At 37.5% G+C, this 16,801-nt stretch overlaps 2 protein-coding genes across 2 annotated transcripts; both read left to right on the forward strand.

The window, feature by feature from the left end:
• The first annotated feature begins 453 nt into the window (after positions 1-453).
• On the forward strand, positions 454-4,919 carry LOC131013523 (probable LRR receptor-like serine/threonine-protein kinase At5g45780). The gene is made up of 11 exons (XM_057941634.1): positions 454-1,099; positions 1,183-1,315; positions 1,413-1,484; positions 1,805-1,948; positions 2,034-2,105; positions 2,194-2,253; positions 2,817-2,887; positions 2,967-3,131; positions 3,356-3,694; positions 3,788-4,188; positions 4,276-4,919. Exons 1-11 carry the CDS (start codon positions 1,000-1,002, stop codon positions 4,591-4,593), a joined length of 1,875 nt encoding a protein of 624 aa, XP_057797617.1. The 5' UTR covers positions 454-999; the 3' UTR covers positions 4,594-4,919.
• A 2,204-nt stretch (positions 4,920-7,123) lies between these two features.
• Positions 7,124-8,479, forward strand: LOC131008492 (uncharacterized). Its single transcript, XM_057935366.1, has 4 exons — positions 7,124-7,487; positions 7,548-7,736; positions 7,779-7,948; positions 8,021-8,479. The coding sequence occupies exons 1-4, from the start codon at positions 7,124-7,126 to the stop codon at positions 8,477-8,479; spliced, it is 1,182 nt and encodes a 393-aa protein (XP_057791349.1).
• Positions 8,480-16,801: the final 8,322 nt, after the last annotated feature.

Here is a 16,801-nt window from a genome sequence, read left to right on the forward strand (position 1 = left end):
ATAAGAAGTTAAAGAAAAATGAAAAAAATTAGTTTAAACATAAACCTTCAATTTTATTATAAGTACAAAATTGTCACTCAATTTTGAAATTAATTTAAAATTGATTTCAAATTGGAAACTCTCTTTTTAATATAGTATAGATATATAATTAATTACTAGTATTCTAATAAATATTAAATAAAAATAAAATAGAAAAAATATCAAAATTATACTCTTAAATTTAGAAATGAATCAATGATTATTAAAGAACAAGTAAAAATACTAAAATATGATATCTAATAAAAAAAAAAAACAGAGGGAGTAATTATTGAGTGCAATGATGATTTCATGTTACTGATATTGGGATGGAGTGAGTCAAGATTGGAACTTGTATCAAAACACCACTTTGTTGTTGACCCACAATGTCTAAAGATGCTTTGTCCTATAAATTCTAATACATCGACAATGCAAATCATAAGCCAGACAAAGAGGGAGAAATTGCAAAAGAGAAAGAGCGAAGACTATCGCCTTAAATCTCGTAGAATCCATACGTTCAAGGATAACATCTGCATCCCTCTAAAAGAAAGGGATAATCTGCAGACTGCAGCTAATGCTCTAAAAAACATAATTAATTGAAAATAAAATGTTTTATAATTTGACTCTGATGTCTTGAGAAATGTATCACTGCAGCTGAAGACTTAGAAATAGCAAAGACAAAACCAAAAGTGGGTGAAAAGAAACAAAATTAGTTGGATTAAAAGTTTGGAAATTTCTAACTCTGTTTTACTATATGTGAACAGTAATTGCATGTCTTGTTATTTGTTAGAGACCTGCAAAAAGGGGAAATGGGAAGAAAGACTTCTGTGGTTTCTTCCCCTGTCTTCCTCAGCCAACTATATTGTTTTGTTTCAACCTCGTGATTGCATCTGACAATATTTTATTGTCAGAGGTGTAAGAAGCCAAGAATATCATTTTGAGCTTCCGAGTTTTTCTATTTTCCCTTTCTTTCCTAGAGAGATAATGAGAGAAATAGGGTTAGCATTGTTGCTAACTATTTTCTGGGCTAATAGTGTTGTTTGCTCTTCCAGTCTTCTTTCACCTAAAGGTGTCAACTTTGAAGGTGAGCTTTGCTCCATTCCTGTGTGTGTGCGCGCGTTGTGTGTGTGTGTGAATAATGTGGATTTTCTGGAATGTTGCAAGCAGTTGCTGCTCTGATGGGTATGAAGAGAGAGATGAGAGATGAAAACCATGTTCTTGATGGATGGGATATCAACTCTGTGGACCCTTGCACTTGGTACATGGTTGGCTGCTCTGCAGAAAGCTTTGTCATTTCTTTGTGGGTATTTCTTACACTTGCGTTATTCACCATCCCTCCTCCCTTTTTGTGTTTTCTCATTCTTGTCATTTTTGTCTTGTTTCTTGGTGACTGTTAGAGAAATGCCTAGCATGGGATTATCTGGAACACTTTCACCAAGTATTGGGAACTTAACTCATCTTCGCACAATGTAAGTTATTGTTTCAACTGAATATTTTGATTCATTTCATGCTTTCTGGTTCAATGCTGCTTTAGATAACTAATAACTTAAATTATTATAATATCTGAGATGCATTATGTGCTGTGAGGGTTGTTAATATGCCCAAGACCAGTAATTAGAGTCTCTATATGAACTTGTCCTCATTTTTGTTGAATTTGTTTGCTTATCTAATTAAAATTTCTAGCCTATTGAATCCCTGAATGAATGCAGCTATGTTTCTTCTACTGTTAGTTTCTCTTCATAGTTATTTATCAAGATCACTTTCCAGAAAATAAGCTGCCTACAAACAGGTTATTACAGAATAATCAGTTATCAGGGAACATTCCCTCCGAGATTGGAAAGCTTTCCGAATTACAAACTCTTGATCTTTCTGGTAATAAGTTCGATGGTGGAATTCCAGGCTCTCTGGGTCTTCTAGCTCGACTCAGCTACTTGTAAGGATGTGTTGCTATTGCTGATTTAGACTCTATTTGGTAGCTGGTTTGGATTGCTTAATCATTGAGCCCTATGAATTTTCAGGAAACTTAGCAAAAACAAGTTATCTGGACAAATCCCTCGAGATGTAGCCAACCTTACAGGTCTTTCTGTCTTGTATGTTTTCTTACCAGAACCATTCAAAATTTGTGATTATGAGATTACCAAATTGATGCTAATTAAAATGGTAATACAAATTTTGCAGGGACTTATCGTTTAATAACTTAAGCGGTCCTATACCTAAGATACTTGCTAAAGACTACAGGTGAAACTGTTATAGCACTTAATTTTATGTGATCTTTCTTTCTGCTTGCATTTGTATGTTTATGTATTATTCACTACAACACACTCCATCTTGCTTGAAAGCGAATCATCTTTCGTTTTATGCTGCATACAAAAGCAAGAAAAAGCACACGAAAATTGGTTGCCCAATTTGTCACTACATGACTACGTCTGGGACCGCTGCCAAGCCATAACTCAACACATAAGCACAAGCCATAACTCAATACATAAGCACAAGCCTCTATGCTAGATGATGAAAAATCAAATGTGCCCTCTTGTTTCCCCTTTGTCAATGCTCTGCAATTCTGTAAATTCAATGCTTATTTATACATTGTGTTTGATAGGTGCCGAGTTACTCTCTGTGGCTATGGTTGAAACTGAACCACTACAATTTCATTTTTTTTACACTTCTATGTTGTCAATGAACACAAAATTGTGTTATAAATGGAAAAAAAAGATTGAAGAATGATATTTGCCTCTATGATCTTGATTTGAGTGTCTGTTGTTCTGGCCTCTGAAGGGAATGCTTTCGATCTGTTGTTGCAGTGTTGCAGGAAACGTCTTTCTATGCTCTTCAAACTCACAAATTTGTATGGCTGCTCCGAAACCACTTAATGGTACGGTACCATATAGTTTCTTATCATATAATACACTTTACCTTATCTTGATTTGTGCTCACGTATCTCTTTCTCTCAGAAACAACTTCGTATCCAAACTTTATCCGCCACCACCAACATCATCATCATCATCATCTAGTTGCAGCCGTCGTAGCTGGAGTCAGTTGCGCATTTCTTGTTTCTATCTTACTCCTCTTATGTTGGGTGCACTTGTACAGGTCTCGCATTCTCTACACATCATACGGTACCTCCTAATTGCTCTCGTATCTCTTTCTTCTTCGTCAGCTACCATAAAAAGAGAGGCACACTCTTGTGCATCCACTCTAATTAAATCCTAATTGTTAAAAGTAAATCCTCATTGGGGATAGGTGAACCCTAATTGGGGTGGATGCTCCGTTTATCCAAATGTGCACAAGTTTTTACCTAAAAAGATGATAACAGAACCATCTTGATCATCTGAATGTGCAGTGCAGCAAGACTACGAGTTCAATATTGGACAGTTGAAGCGTTTCTCACTGCGTGAGTTGCAAACAGCAACGAGCAACTTCAACCCTAAAAACGTACTCGGGCAAGGAGGATTTGGAGTTGTATACAGAGGCATTCTTCCAAATAAGACGGTGGTAGCAGTGAAAAGACTGAAAGACCCTAGCTTCACTGGGGAAGTGCAGTTTCAGACGGAAGTTGAGATGATAGGGTTGGCTCTGCATCGAAACCTTCTCCGTTTATATGGCTTCTGCATGACCACTGAGGAAAAACTACTCGTCTATCCCTATATGCCTAATGGCAGTGTTGCAGACCGTCTACGAGGTTTGTTACATGACTAGATTTCACCTTCTGCAATTTTCATCTGTGATTGGTGGTCTTAACTTGTGTGTGTACAATTGTACATCAAATCAACAGATCCTGCGCAGGAGAAGCCGTCTCTCGATTGGGGCAAGCGCATGCACGTTGCTCTTGGAGCCTCTCGTGGCCTTCTATACCTACACGAGCAATGCAATCCGAAAATCATCCACAGAGATGTCAAAGCTGCAAACATCTTGCTCGATGAGAGTTTTGAAGCGGTTGTTGGAGATTTCGGTCTAGCTAAGCTTTTAGATCCTAGAGATTCGCACGTGACCACTGCGGTCCGTGGCACTGTAGGGCATATCGCTCCAGAGTATCTCTCGACCGGCCAATCATCGGACAAGACTGATGTTTTCGGGTTTGGGATACTGCTGCTCGAGCTGATAACGGGGCAGAAAGCGTTGGATGCTGCCAATGCATCCAACGGGCAGGTTCAGCGTGGAATGATCCTCGACTGGGTAAGCAGACGAGACTTCATCTTCGCACGTCTCCTTACCATATTCTAAACATGCTCTAACTTGAGCTGATTTGTTGGGATCATCTAGGTTAGAACTTTGTATGCAGAGAAGAAACTCGAAGAGCTCATAGACAAGAATTTAAAGGGATGTTTCGACTCAGACGAGCTGGAGAAGGCCGTGGAACTCGCCCTGCAGTGTACTCAGTCGCATCCAGATCTCAGGCCTAAAATGTCGCAGGTCTTGAAGATCTTGGAAGGGGTAAACGGGCAGTCGGAGCAGCCGGAGGCGCAGGGTGGCGTCGACCTTTGTCAAGGTCGAACGTTTAGCTTCTCGTTGAATTTTAATGAAACTTGCGATGAATCGTCGTTTGTTATTGAGGCCATTGAGCTTTCAGGCCCCAGATAACGTTTGTTGTTAGGGAGAGTATTGTGTGAGACTTGTCAAAATATAGAGTCATTCTCATATTCGTTGGCATATTTGTAATTATAAATATCAACAAAATGTCACTGAAATATGAGTTTAGATGTAGATCTTGACTGTCTCACATTTTGCGTTGTTATGGAGTAATTCGTTTAGTAGGCTATGTGACCCTTTGCCAGTCATGCTGGATTCAGACAGGTTTTGAAGCGTACTTGTATTTTTCTTAATTCCAAGACTGTTCAACTGTACACACCAGTTTTTGCAGCTTGCAAGTTGCAACAATGTGTTTGATTTTCTTCTACTCAAGAAAAGTGCTGACATATCTTTTGGGTATAGATTTTAATAAAATTGTTGGTGATTTTATGTAGTGAAGAAAATGTATCATCATTGTATGTAATGATTGATTTTATTATAAATATGAGTATTTGTAAGGATAAAAGATAAGAAAAAGATATGAGGTCATATATTAAAAAAGAAAGTGATTCACTTTTTGTGGACGCTAAAAATAGTAATTATATTTTATTTTTTATAAACGGGTGAAATATTTTTTTTTCTTTTTTTCCCCCCTGAAAGATCAAGTTAGAAGATTATATAAATGAAAAGTACAAGAGGTACTCAACCTTTAGACCATGTTTATCGGTCTCAATTTATGAGACCTGGTCGCTGCCACGTCATTAATATGGGGAAAAGGAAAATAACAATTAAAAGTGAATGAATTGGAAGTGGTTGACTTGGGCAAAAAATCGACCTCCCTTGGTCTCTCTCTATCCCCTTATCTCATCCATTGAGGTGGTGACACTTGTCAACATATAATTGGTTCAGTAGATTTTATTTAGATAATTGATAAAAACTATTATATCTTTTATATAAAATATTAAAAAATAATAATAATTATACCAAAATTTATATTTTTTCGTTCTCTTTAAATAGAGACCACTCTTGCTATGTTTCAACACACCTTCAAATTCTTCTATTTCCATTCTCTACATATAACATCTAGTGTTTCTTTCTCTATTTTTCAATGGATCGAGGCAATAATTCTTTCTTCAACTCTCAAAATTTCAACCCCTCCCAAGACTATTATCCAAATCTTGCTGATATTCCAAGCTCCAATGAATTCCCAGAGTTTGATTATGCTATGAATTCAGAATTCTCGCAGAATCCTACTGATTCTCCTATTTCTGAATATCACCAAACCTTTGAAAAAATTTCTGCAAACCCTTCCAACAATGCGCAAAGTTGGACTGATATAGAAGATATATCACTAATGTCTGCTTGGTGCTTTGTCAGTAACAATCCAATTGTTGGCACTAACTGAAATAGTAAGTCGTTTTGGAAAACTGTTGCAGATATGTATGAGCAAAGTCGAGCAGATAATCCAGAAATTGGAGGTCGAAGGAGCGTGGAATCATTGAGGAACCGTTACAAACGCCTCAACAAAAATGTAACTCTGTGGGTTGCTGCATACAAGAAAGCATATGAGCGACGAACAAGCGGTCAGTCCAAAGAGGATATCGAGAAAGCAGCTCAAGCAATTTACGGTAAACCTAAGTTTACCCACCATGAGGTGTTTGAAAAAGTTATGAGCAGCTATCCGAACTGGGAACTGAAATTGGATAGTACTGGTTACGTACGACGTTCTCACCCAGACGATGAAGACAGTGTTGACGAAAGTCGTAGCAGCTCAAAAAAATCGAGGACAATGAAGATGTGGATCCTCCAACCGACTCCACTCCAAAAACTCCAGGTAGTGATGCTTCAAAATTTCATCGTCCTAGTGGTAGGGATAAAGCTAAAGCTAAGGCTAAAAGAAAAGAAAAACAAACAGAATCACAATCTTCGATAGTTTCAGATGCTTTCACTGCTGAACTACGTGAAATGAGAATCACACGCGAAAAAGAAATGAAAACATCTACGTTGAATACGTTGATGAAAAAAAACCAGTTATCTCCAGATGAGGAAGCTCTCAAACGTCGGCTAATGGCAGCACTTTATGAAATGTAATCGAACTTATAATGCTTATTTTTAATTATTGTGTTCTTTAAATTATTGTTGTATGTTTTATTTACGTAATTTCAATTTATGCAATTTCAATGTAATTTCATTTTGTGTAATTTCAATGTAATTTCGCTTTGTGCAATTTCAATGTAATTTCGCTTTGTGTAATTTCAATGTAATTTCATTTTGTGTAATTTCAATGTAATTTCATTTTGTCACGACATTTCCAAAAGCTTTTACTTTCAATGGCAACCCATGTGACTTCTGAATTATTGTCACGATATTTCAAAAAGCCTTTACTTTCAGTGGCACCACCCATGTGATTTATGAATTATTGTCACGATATTTCCAAAAGCCTTTACTTTCAGTGGCACCACCCATGTGATTTCTGAATTATTGTGTAAGATAGCATCTGACACTTATCATGCTCTTGCTTATATATTTATCCATGTACTCTCTCAAATAACAGAACAATTATCTCTTCTATACTCTATATAAAAAAACTCATCTTCAAAAAATGGCCTCTAGTTCTAATATTGATGCTTCAAATTCCAGCGATGATGAAGCATGGGAACAAAGCGTTGCCGAACATAATCGCCAACTTGATCGCATCATTGAGGATGTGGTCATCCAGGCCGCAAGTCTATCTGTACAACCTACCAATCATGCCGTTAGAGGAAGGAGGCGGTATATTGAAAGAAGACGTGAGATAGGCCATGAAGGTGTGTTCGAGCAGTACTTTTCAGAAGATCCAATCTATCCCCCAGAATATTTTCGAACAAGGTTTCGCATGCGAAAGCCTTTGTTCGAACGTATAATGAACAAGCTCATCGCCACCGATAGATTTTTTCAACAACACCCTGATGCAGCTGGCCGTCTTGGTATGTCTCCAATTTAAAAATGTACTGCTGCTATGAGGGTGTTGGCATATGACATCTCAGCCAATTTGCATGACGAATACTTACGAATGAGTGCCCAAGTCATTCGTAAATCAGTCATCAAATTTGTTGAAGGTGTTATTTCCAATTTCGGAGCTGAGTACCTCAGAAAGCCAACTGAAGAAGATATGGCAGCTTTTCTTCATATCGGAGAACGGCGAGGGTTCCCAGGCATGATGGGCAGTATTGACTGTATGCATTGTGAATTGAAAAATTGCCCTACTGCATGGGCAGGGCAATATGCAGGACGAAGCGGTACGCCAACAATTATTCTGGAAGCAGTTGCATCACAAGTTCTATGGATCTGGCATGCATTTTTTGGAACCCCAGGTTCAAGAAATGATATCAATGTACTTGATCAATCGCCTGTTTTTGATGATATCTTGGAAGGTCGAGCACTTAAGGTCAATTATATCGTTAATGGTCGCGAAAGGAATATGGGATATTATCTCATTGATGGTATATATCCTCAATAGGCGGCATTTATCAAATCTATTCCTGCTCCACAACTTCGAAAGCATCAGTTGTTTGCTCAACATCAAGAGGCTGCACGAAAAGATGTTGAGCGAGCATTTGGAGTTTTACAAGCGCGTTTTGCTTTTATCAAGCGGCCATGTCTTATTTGGGATCGTGATATTATGGGAAAAATAATGATTGCTTGCATCATCATGCATAATACGATAGTGGAAGATGAAAGAAGCAATTACCTTAACTATCATGATCCTACAGAATTCATCGAAGATCGACTAAGACAGAATACTCGTCGAAGTGAAGATGGAGTGGAAACTAATGATTTCATATACTCTACGAATAGGATTGCAAGCCTAGCGAGCTATATGAGAACTAGGTCCCAACTTCGCAATAGAGAAGATCACAGCTCTCTATTACATGACTTGATTGAGCATATATGGCAAAAGTTTGGAGATGATAATTAAATGCGTAGTATGTATTATTTTTTTTTTCTATTTCGAGTTTGGATTGTTGCAATTTATATTTTTAGTTTGTCGTAATTTAAATTTTTATTAGTTTGTTATTTTTTGTATTTTATTTTTTTATAATATTTTAATTTATATTTAATATTATTAAAATTAGGGTTAATTGCATCAAAATACCTGACCTTTTTCCAAAATTTGGTTTTTTGACAAACTTTTTAATTGTAGCAAAAATTTTAGCTACGTTTCAATTTATTGCAATGTCCGTCCCGCGTATATTTCCGGCCAAATCCATTCATTTCCGACCAATTTATTTTAGCTACGTTTCAATTTATTGCAATGGATTTGAGACGACAATGTTTCATTACCCGGCACGACATGCCACCTAAGCTTTACGGAGGTCCACCTCAGTATGGATTTGGCTGAAAATATACGCGGGACGGACATTGCAATAAATTGAAACGTAGCTAAAATTTTTGCTACAATTAAAAAGTTTGTCAAAAAACCAAATTTTGGGAAAATGTCAGGTATTTTGATGCAATTAACCCTTAAAATTATTACGAATAAAAATAATAATAAAATAATTATAAAATTATGTTGTGGTTGGGTGGTTGGATGGTTGGGGTGGTCATTGATAAATGAACAAAAATAGAGGTGGTTGGGTTGGGATGAATATTAGTGATGTGGAAAAGAGAGAAATTAATTAAATATTAAAGATGGTTGGATGGTTGGGTGGTTGGATGGTTGCTGATAAAGATGGTCTTACAAAAAGCAAGAGGATACATACAAGAGAGATACAAACTTTCGAATATATGCACCGGTCCGTTACTGAATAGCAAAAAGAACACTAAAACTTTGCACGAAACCATCTCCAAGAATTAATCTTCACATGTTCCACAACCTTATTGATATTTGGATTAATGTCCTTGAAAATAAGCTTGTTTTTCACCTTCCATATCCTCCAAACAATGCATGTCTAATTAAAATGGTTGCACAAATCCAGATATATGGTGAGAGCACAGTTCAGCCATGTACACACCAATGATCAGACTTGAGTCGCAAATCAGCACTTTCAAGCATCAAATGGAGGGCAGTTTCAAGGCTTCATAAGCAGAGAACGCATAATGAATCTTCGGCATCAGACATAATGTTTCTTTTGATCAAGTTATCATTTGTAGGAATCCTATCTTTGATCAAGTTATATTTGGTGCATGTAACTGTTTCTCCGACTACATTGCTAACTCCATATCCAAGACTCGGTTCAAAGCCTCGGCATAGAGTAATGTAGTCTGACTTGCCAGCACCACTCGAATATACTGCCTCATACATAATAACTCAGACATCTTCTCGTTAATGTCTACCTTTTGTGGTGCAAATTGCGACAAGTCACAAAGATTCCTATTGTATTCTGCAACGGTCTTCCTATTGGTAAACTCAGCCTCATTCTGTTTGCAATAACTTATCGGTATATACTTTTCAAACAGTGTCCCTTTGAACTACTCCCAAGTAAAATTCTCAATATGTTCAGGTGTCAAAGTCTTTTGACGTGCTTCCCACCAATAATCAGCTGATGCTGTCAATTGGAAAGACATGCACAACAATCTTTCTTGATCATTGCGCCTAAAAAAATTTCAAAATTCTCTCCAATGCTCAAACCCAATCCTCGATGGGTTCCCCATTCCATTGAATCAAGGTGGATTTTGTCAAAGAAAAAGTTCCTCGACTCTTCTACCATGTGGAAGTGGTAGTGGTGGAGTATTCTCATGCCATTTTTCTCTCTCAACATCATTACACCTCCTTGGTGGCATTCTGCGTGAAACGAAAAGAAAATTTTCAAATACTCAAATGATGCTCAAGACAACATTTAAAAATTCTCACTCGAAATTCTATCTCCAACTCCGAGGAAAACTCATGTTCAACTCAATATCAAACTCATAAAGCGATAACTACTCAACATTTACTGCAAAAAACCACTTTACTCTTATATATATACACTAGGAAAGTTGCCTCTTAGAGGACTTAGGCCAAAGGGGCATATAACCCTACAAAAAGCATAGTACTTGTCATGATGCATTCTCCTAGCTAACATCACTAACAATACTATGTCTCGGTACGGCCCTACTAGGATCACTGTTACCGTCCGCTCATCTAGTTGTTACCCATAGATCGCTAGAAATATATACATCATTCACATAAGTAGCATAACATATATATGCATCATACAAAATCTCAATAAGTCATAGTGATAGTATCACCAACATATATACACAATCATCATAATAATAAAAGGCCAAAATCTAGGCCCATGGTGTGCTGCCCATGCTGACCTCTAACTCGTGCTTCGAGCCCTCCTCATTCTCCATGGGTTCACTCTCCTCAGCCATACCAGGATCTGGCTCGATGGCCGCATCACTCTCGAGCAAGTAGCCGGATGTGGAGCATCCAACAAATGGGTTTTCGTATAGATCGTGCATATCTGCAAGAAAACCCAACCCACATGGATCCAATGGCTCTAGACGAACCGTCCCAATTGACTACTGGAGCTCAGGATCATCCTCAGGCTTTCTCTCTCTTTCTCGACTGGTCGGGAACCACCAGCCTCAAACTAACCTCGTCTACAAACTCCGAGAACAAATGGTGTGGGAGAGACAATCCGAAGATGAACTAGAGGTAAGACAGGAGACATCGGTATCTCCATAGGTGTAAGAGATCCAACTGCCTCTAGCAGAGCATGTGCATCTTGTTGGAAAAATAATAGAAATATCATATCCTTATTTTGATGATCCTAAAACATTTAGTTGATCTTTACTAGACTAGGGTGTTTATGGACTCAAGTGTTAGAGTCCATGTTTTAGCTAGACTGAAGAGCCGAAGAACTGAAGTTTGAAGACTGAAGACTGAAGTACTAAAGACTGAAGTATCGAAGTCTGAAGACTGAAGACTGAAGAACTGAAGTCTGAAGACTAAAGATCTAAAGACTGAAGACTGAAGTTCCAATCAAAACTAAAGACCAAGAGACTCAAGACTGTTGACTCATACTGAAGGACACGCATACTGAAGTATCAAGTTTTAGGAAAACACTGATGACTCAACCCAAAACACCTAAGGGATTGACTCGCAATCGTACGAGGTCGTCCTAGTGTGATAAGCTAACCCAAGTCGTCTCTCAAGGAAGGCTAAACAGGGCTATGATCATGCTACGCACAGAAAACAGGAAATAAACCTAAACACTCTAATTAAAAGTTTGGGTCTGATACTCTCTCTCCGATTAACTAATGCGTAATTAAAATAAAGCATACAAATTTACCTAGGCAAGAGATAGGAAGCAGTCAAAGAAAATAATAAGAAAGTATAAGAGTTAGGGTTCTAATCTAGCACTCTAGAAAGCAGTAATTAAATCAACAACTATCTAGGCAAGATAGAAGAACAAGCATCCAAATTCATAAGAACACTAATCACCATTAATCCTAAAGAACGTGTTGATGAAATCTACTGCACTACCAACGGAGAATTCAAGAATGGATTAAACAACGATCTAACTACGTTAACTAGGCGATGGAATTGTTAAAAGCATAAATAAACATCAAATACCATTATCTAATATGCTCATTTATCTAGGCAAATAAACAACCAAGAAAGCTTATAGAAACTAGTAAATCCAAAAGATAGTACTTACAATCAAATCAAGTAAACGACTATCGAGCGTAATCCAATAGTTCCTAATGTGTTTCTCTCTATCAAAAATCTCAGAAAACATAGTAAAAACGCAGTTGAGGACTAGCTGGGGCGAGAGTATAGAATGAAACCCTAAAATTGGGTTTTAAACTCGAATTTCATAATTGCCAGAAAAAAAACGCGGGCGCCGGCCGCAGAAAAGGCACTACGACCGCATTGAGGCAGCGAGCGCCTGGGCGGCAGGCGGCGCGGAGGCGGCGGTGGCTGCAACTTTTCTCCAAAATGCGTCCAAGACCCCCGTACAACTCTGCGAAGCGGGAGATCCAAGCCGTATCAACAAAAAGCTTCGCGAAACACCAAAACCACCACGATACCCTACAAAACAACAGGAATGCACACAAAACCATTGAGCAAGTATAAAATAACACAAATATGCGCAGAGCATGCTCAAACGTGCATCCCAAGACCCGCAAATATCAACCAAAAATGAGGTAAACAACTGATACATGCTACGTTGGATAAAACAAGACTAATACTGAAGTAAAATATCAGATTGAAACCTCGGACTGATTCTTTGTCCCAAATGATTCTCAGTTTAAGGTTGTCTTATTCATTTCAAATGAAGCCACATGGAAAGCATGCAAGGACAGCTGCATTTAATGCGAAGATCTACCGAATCGTCCTTTAGAGTGCGGAGTTTTCCTTTACATGCTGCTTTAATCTGCAACACCCTCTCCCACGAAAGAAATGACTGTACATTCTTTCAGTTTAGAGAGGACGAAGACTGAGGACCTTAGCCAGATTTGAATCTGAGTCACAATGGCAGGAAAAATGAAGATGGACCTCCTCCAACGGATCTATTCTCAAGATGCTATCTATAAATAGAGCTCAATGATCAACCTCATTCTTCACCTATTCAACGCACAAAGCTGAAACTCTGTCGAAGTCAAGAGCCATCTAACTCACGGCAATCAAGTTTGAATCGAAGAAGAGAATATCCAAAGTTGTAACTATCAGTCTAACTGATAACATAAATTCTCTTAGTTTTTCTAGGCATATACACTCCTATCCTTAGCCTAGAAACTGATTACTGAGATCCCGTTCTCAGTAATCCTTGTTGGAAATTCGAACCCCTTTTCAAGAGTGAGAAAAGAGTGTTTGAGAGAGTGTTCGAGACAGCCGTCTGAACACTAGGTTGTTTAGCACCCGGAAGTTAGACGTGTGATTTACTTAGCACCAGTAAGCTAAGGAATAGAAGTCCAACCTAGTGTGTTGGCACTAAAAAAGAGTTTTTCAGTTGTAAGGTTTGTTATGCACCCGTAAGCACGAGCTTAATCGATTGTCAGTGTGATCTACTGACCGTGGACTAGCTAAAAATCCTTGTGTTCTTTATTGCTTTCAGTTTTTCAGTTCTTATCTGCGCACTCATTCTGACATATACTGAATATTGATAACCTAAAGGATAAACCCTAAAACTGATACTTTTTTCACTAAAGGTTATTTCCTAAATCGCTTTTGCCAAAAGTGTCATCAGTTTAACTGAGAAGTCTTCTAACATCCAGTAAGATTTCTAACACTACTCTGATTTCAAAAGTGAAAAGGTTGAACCCTTAACTGAACTTCAATTTTTCGACCAGTTCCTCACACTGAAGTTAAACTGACTGACTCATTATCAGTCACAGCCTTGAACCCTTTCCTTAAACTGATTCTATCATTCACTATTCACAATCAGTTTCAATGTCAGTTTTAAAGCTAAAAATAGCCTACTAGTGTATTCCTCCCCCCATACACCAGTTCAGTACCCCACCGGGACCCAACACATCCTTATATGCTCCAGGCTGAAGCGCATCAAATGCTCCAACCCGTACATACTCAAGAGGCAAATGATAAGGCCCCATAGGTGAGCACTTCCATGGATAGTACTGATAGCTCAAAGCGGCCACATAGCCATCAAAGTCCCCATATAAGCCAAGGTCCACCCCGATCTAGAAAGTGTATGGGCCCATCCCCGCCAATGGCAGTAGGCGAATCAGGTGCATCATGCCGTCTAAACCATTAGAGCCAACAAGATTGGTTTCCAACCAAAGAATATGAATATTTGCCAGAAACTGGCCCACAGTATCACGATAGCACATAGCGTATAACTTAAACTCATAGCGTGTACTAGCAGGAGTGGGCCTCGCAATGGCCCTCTTCCTCCTCGGGGAACACACTGTATGAGCCATCCTATAAGGAGAACTTAAAGGGTGACTCGAGGAACTAACATATCTTAACTTGATAAACAAAATATAACTTAAGGAAAACACATAATAAGCAATAATGATTATTTCAACAACTCAAACTTCAAGATATTTAAATCTCACCTCATCCATCTACTTAGTATGCAACCTCTATTTTTTCTAATAAAATTAGACTCCTTAATCTAAATCTTCGTGTCTCACTAAATCAGTTAAAATATTTCTCGCTCAAAGTTGTTTAAAGATACTACGACTCATGGTACTTTCTCAAGTAACATTCATGTTATGTGCTCAACACAATATCATCACAAAACATCTCAATCACATCATATAATGTTTCATTCGTAGCACCATAATAAATTAGAATTGATTATGCGGTCATTCTCAAGTTCAAACTCACAACAATAAAAATCCTCATTGATAGCGTAATATACTACTCCATCCGTCCACCAAAAGTATAACACTTTTGGTGGGTATAGGTTTTAATAAAATTGATGGTGATTTTTATGTAGTAGAGAAAGGGTCCCGTCGTTTTTTGAAATGAGTAGTTGAGATTGAATTGATGATGGTTTTTTTTGTAAATAAAGGGTATTTGTAAGGATAAAAGATAAGGAAAAGATGTGAGTCCATGTTCAAAAAAGGAAAGTGCCATACTTTTGGTGGACACTCAAAATGGCAAAAGTGTCGTACTTTTCGTGGACGAAGAGAGTATCATTTTCATGCTATGAAACACTCATCTCATGCTCATTAAAATTTAATAATGCATAAACTATGAAAATTTCATTCCTGATTGAGCATGATGTGATGGTGTGATCAACTCTCTGTTGTTAATACTTTATTAGTTTGGTGAGTCATACTAGACGTTCAGAGTAAAAGAATTAGGCTCTAATACCACTCTATTGCAGCCCTACTTAACTAAGGATAGCTAAACCGGGGCAACCACGACTAGGGATGGGGATTAAGAAAACAAGGAAAGAAAAGGGGCGTCATAGACACTTAAATCTCATTTTAACTTAAAAACCAACGATGCAAGCAATGTTAGCCAATATAAGCCAACAAAGGTACATAGATAATTTAACCGTCAAAATATAAGTTATACAAGTTCTCAAGTTGACCTGACATCTCAAAGACTTATTGTTTTATTACATAAGGAAACATCGAAAGTTTTGCAACGAAAAAATAGCTAGCTATATGTGACGACATAACTTATTATTTATTAAGAACCCAGAGATATTCCACTCAGCACAGCTCCATCACCTCATCGGCTCAACCCGTATATTTAGAAATATATGCAGGGTTAAGTACAAAAACACTTAGTATTCACATGCTAAAACATACCTCATGCTTATAAAGCTATATATATTGTCATCGCCATTTCAAATGCATAACACAAGGAATTTGTATAAAACCCATGTATTAGCTAACCTCATTTTCATTTCCTCAAAGTTGTCTGGCATTATTTCTCATCAAGTAAGTATCATATCTATTATAACGTCAAATACTGAGAGGGAGGTCTCCCTTTGCAGCTCTGTGATTGGCCAACCTGCTAGATGACTTACGGTCACACTAGTGTACACAAATCCTTAGTAACATCTCCGCTAGCATAAGACCGAAGTCTTCATCACAAGCAGATATATAACATACTAAAACCTCAATTTTTTTGCTATGCAATAACTTCAAAATATATTTTTAGTTTAATCTTTGAAAAGAAAATTCAACATCAATGCATTTAACATTCATTTTAACATAGAAAACCCCACCTCGTTGCGTCCTTAAGTTAACAGGCACGTGTCTCCTCCTTCCCTTTGACCGTTAAGTCCCGAATTGACCATCATTAAATGAAGAATTGATGAGCTAAGAAAAAAAGGTCAATTAAGAAAGGAGAGATTGATTCTTAATAAATTAATCTCTTTTAAACAATTTATGACCTTAGCAATCATCTTATCTCATTTACTAACTCATTATTAACAAAATTATTAGCTTACTAAGACTCATCTTCTTAATAGAACTAATCAATTATATCAACCTTAATTTATAATTAATAATTCCATCTAAAATTTGAAATCAAAGAAGTCCAACTTAAGCAAAATAGTCCGCTTTCTTAGAGGATCGGTTTGCACTAGATTTGAATTAGGTAATGGGAAATGTACCATTTCAAAGGTAGTTGAGTCAGGGTTCAGTAGAAATTAAACGATGCTCGAAATAGACTACTACATAAAAATTTATAACAGTTGTTTGGCGATGTGTCAAAATTGTCAACTAAACTTTCAGCATGATTTTTTTTAAATAGGGTCGTCTAACGAGGTCTCAACGCGTATATAACACTACATAGATTCGTTTCCAAGTTTAACTCAATGGATCAACCACTCGCATGACTCTCTATCACATCACTACCATTTAGACTCGAAATCAT

The sequence above is a fragment of the Salvia miltiorrhiza genome, chromosome 2, assembly GCF_028751815.1.
Source record: "Salvia miltiorrhiza cultivar Shanhuang (shh) chromosome 2, IMPLAD_Smil_shh, whole genome shotgun sequence".
NCBI lineage: Eukaryota > Viridiplantae > Streptophyta > Magnoliopsida > Lamiales > Lamiaceae > Salvia > Salvia miltiorrhiza.

Coding starts and splice junctions, on each gene's coding strand:
- LOC131013523 (XM_057941634.1), top strand. CDS start 1,000: ATGAGAGAAATAGGGTTAGCATTGTTGCTAACTATTTTCTGGGCTAAT. Junction 1,485..1,804: donor TTAACTCATCTTCGCACAAT/GTAAGTTATTGT, acceptor GCCTACAAACAG/GTTATTACAGAATAATCAGT. Junction 2,106..2,193: donor CTTACAGGTCTTTCTGTCTT/GTATGTTTTCTT, acceptor CAAATTTTGCAG/GGACTTATCGTTTAATAACT.
- LOC131008492 (XM_057935366.1), top strand. CDS start 7,124: ATGGCCTCTAGTTCTAATATTGATGCTTCAAATTCCAGCGATGATGAA. Junction 7,488..7,547: donor TGATGCAGCTGGCCGTCTTG/GTATGTCTCCAA, acceptor ATGACATCTCAG/CCAATTTGCATGACGAATAC. Junction 7,949..8,020: donor TGGAAGGTCGAGCACTTAAG/GTCAATTATATC, acceptor TATCCTCAATAG/GCGGCATTTATCAAATCTAT.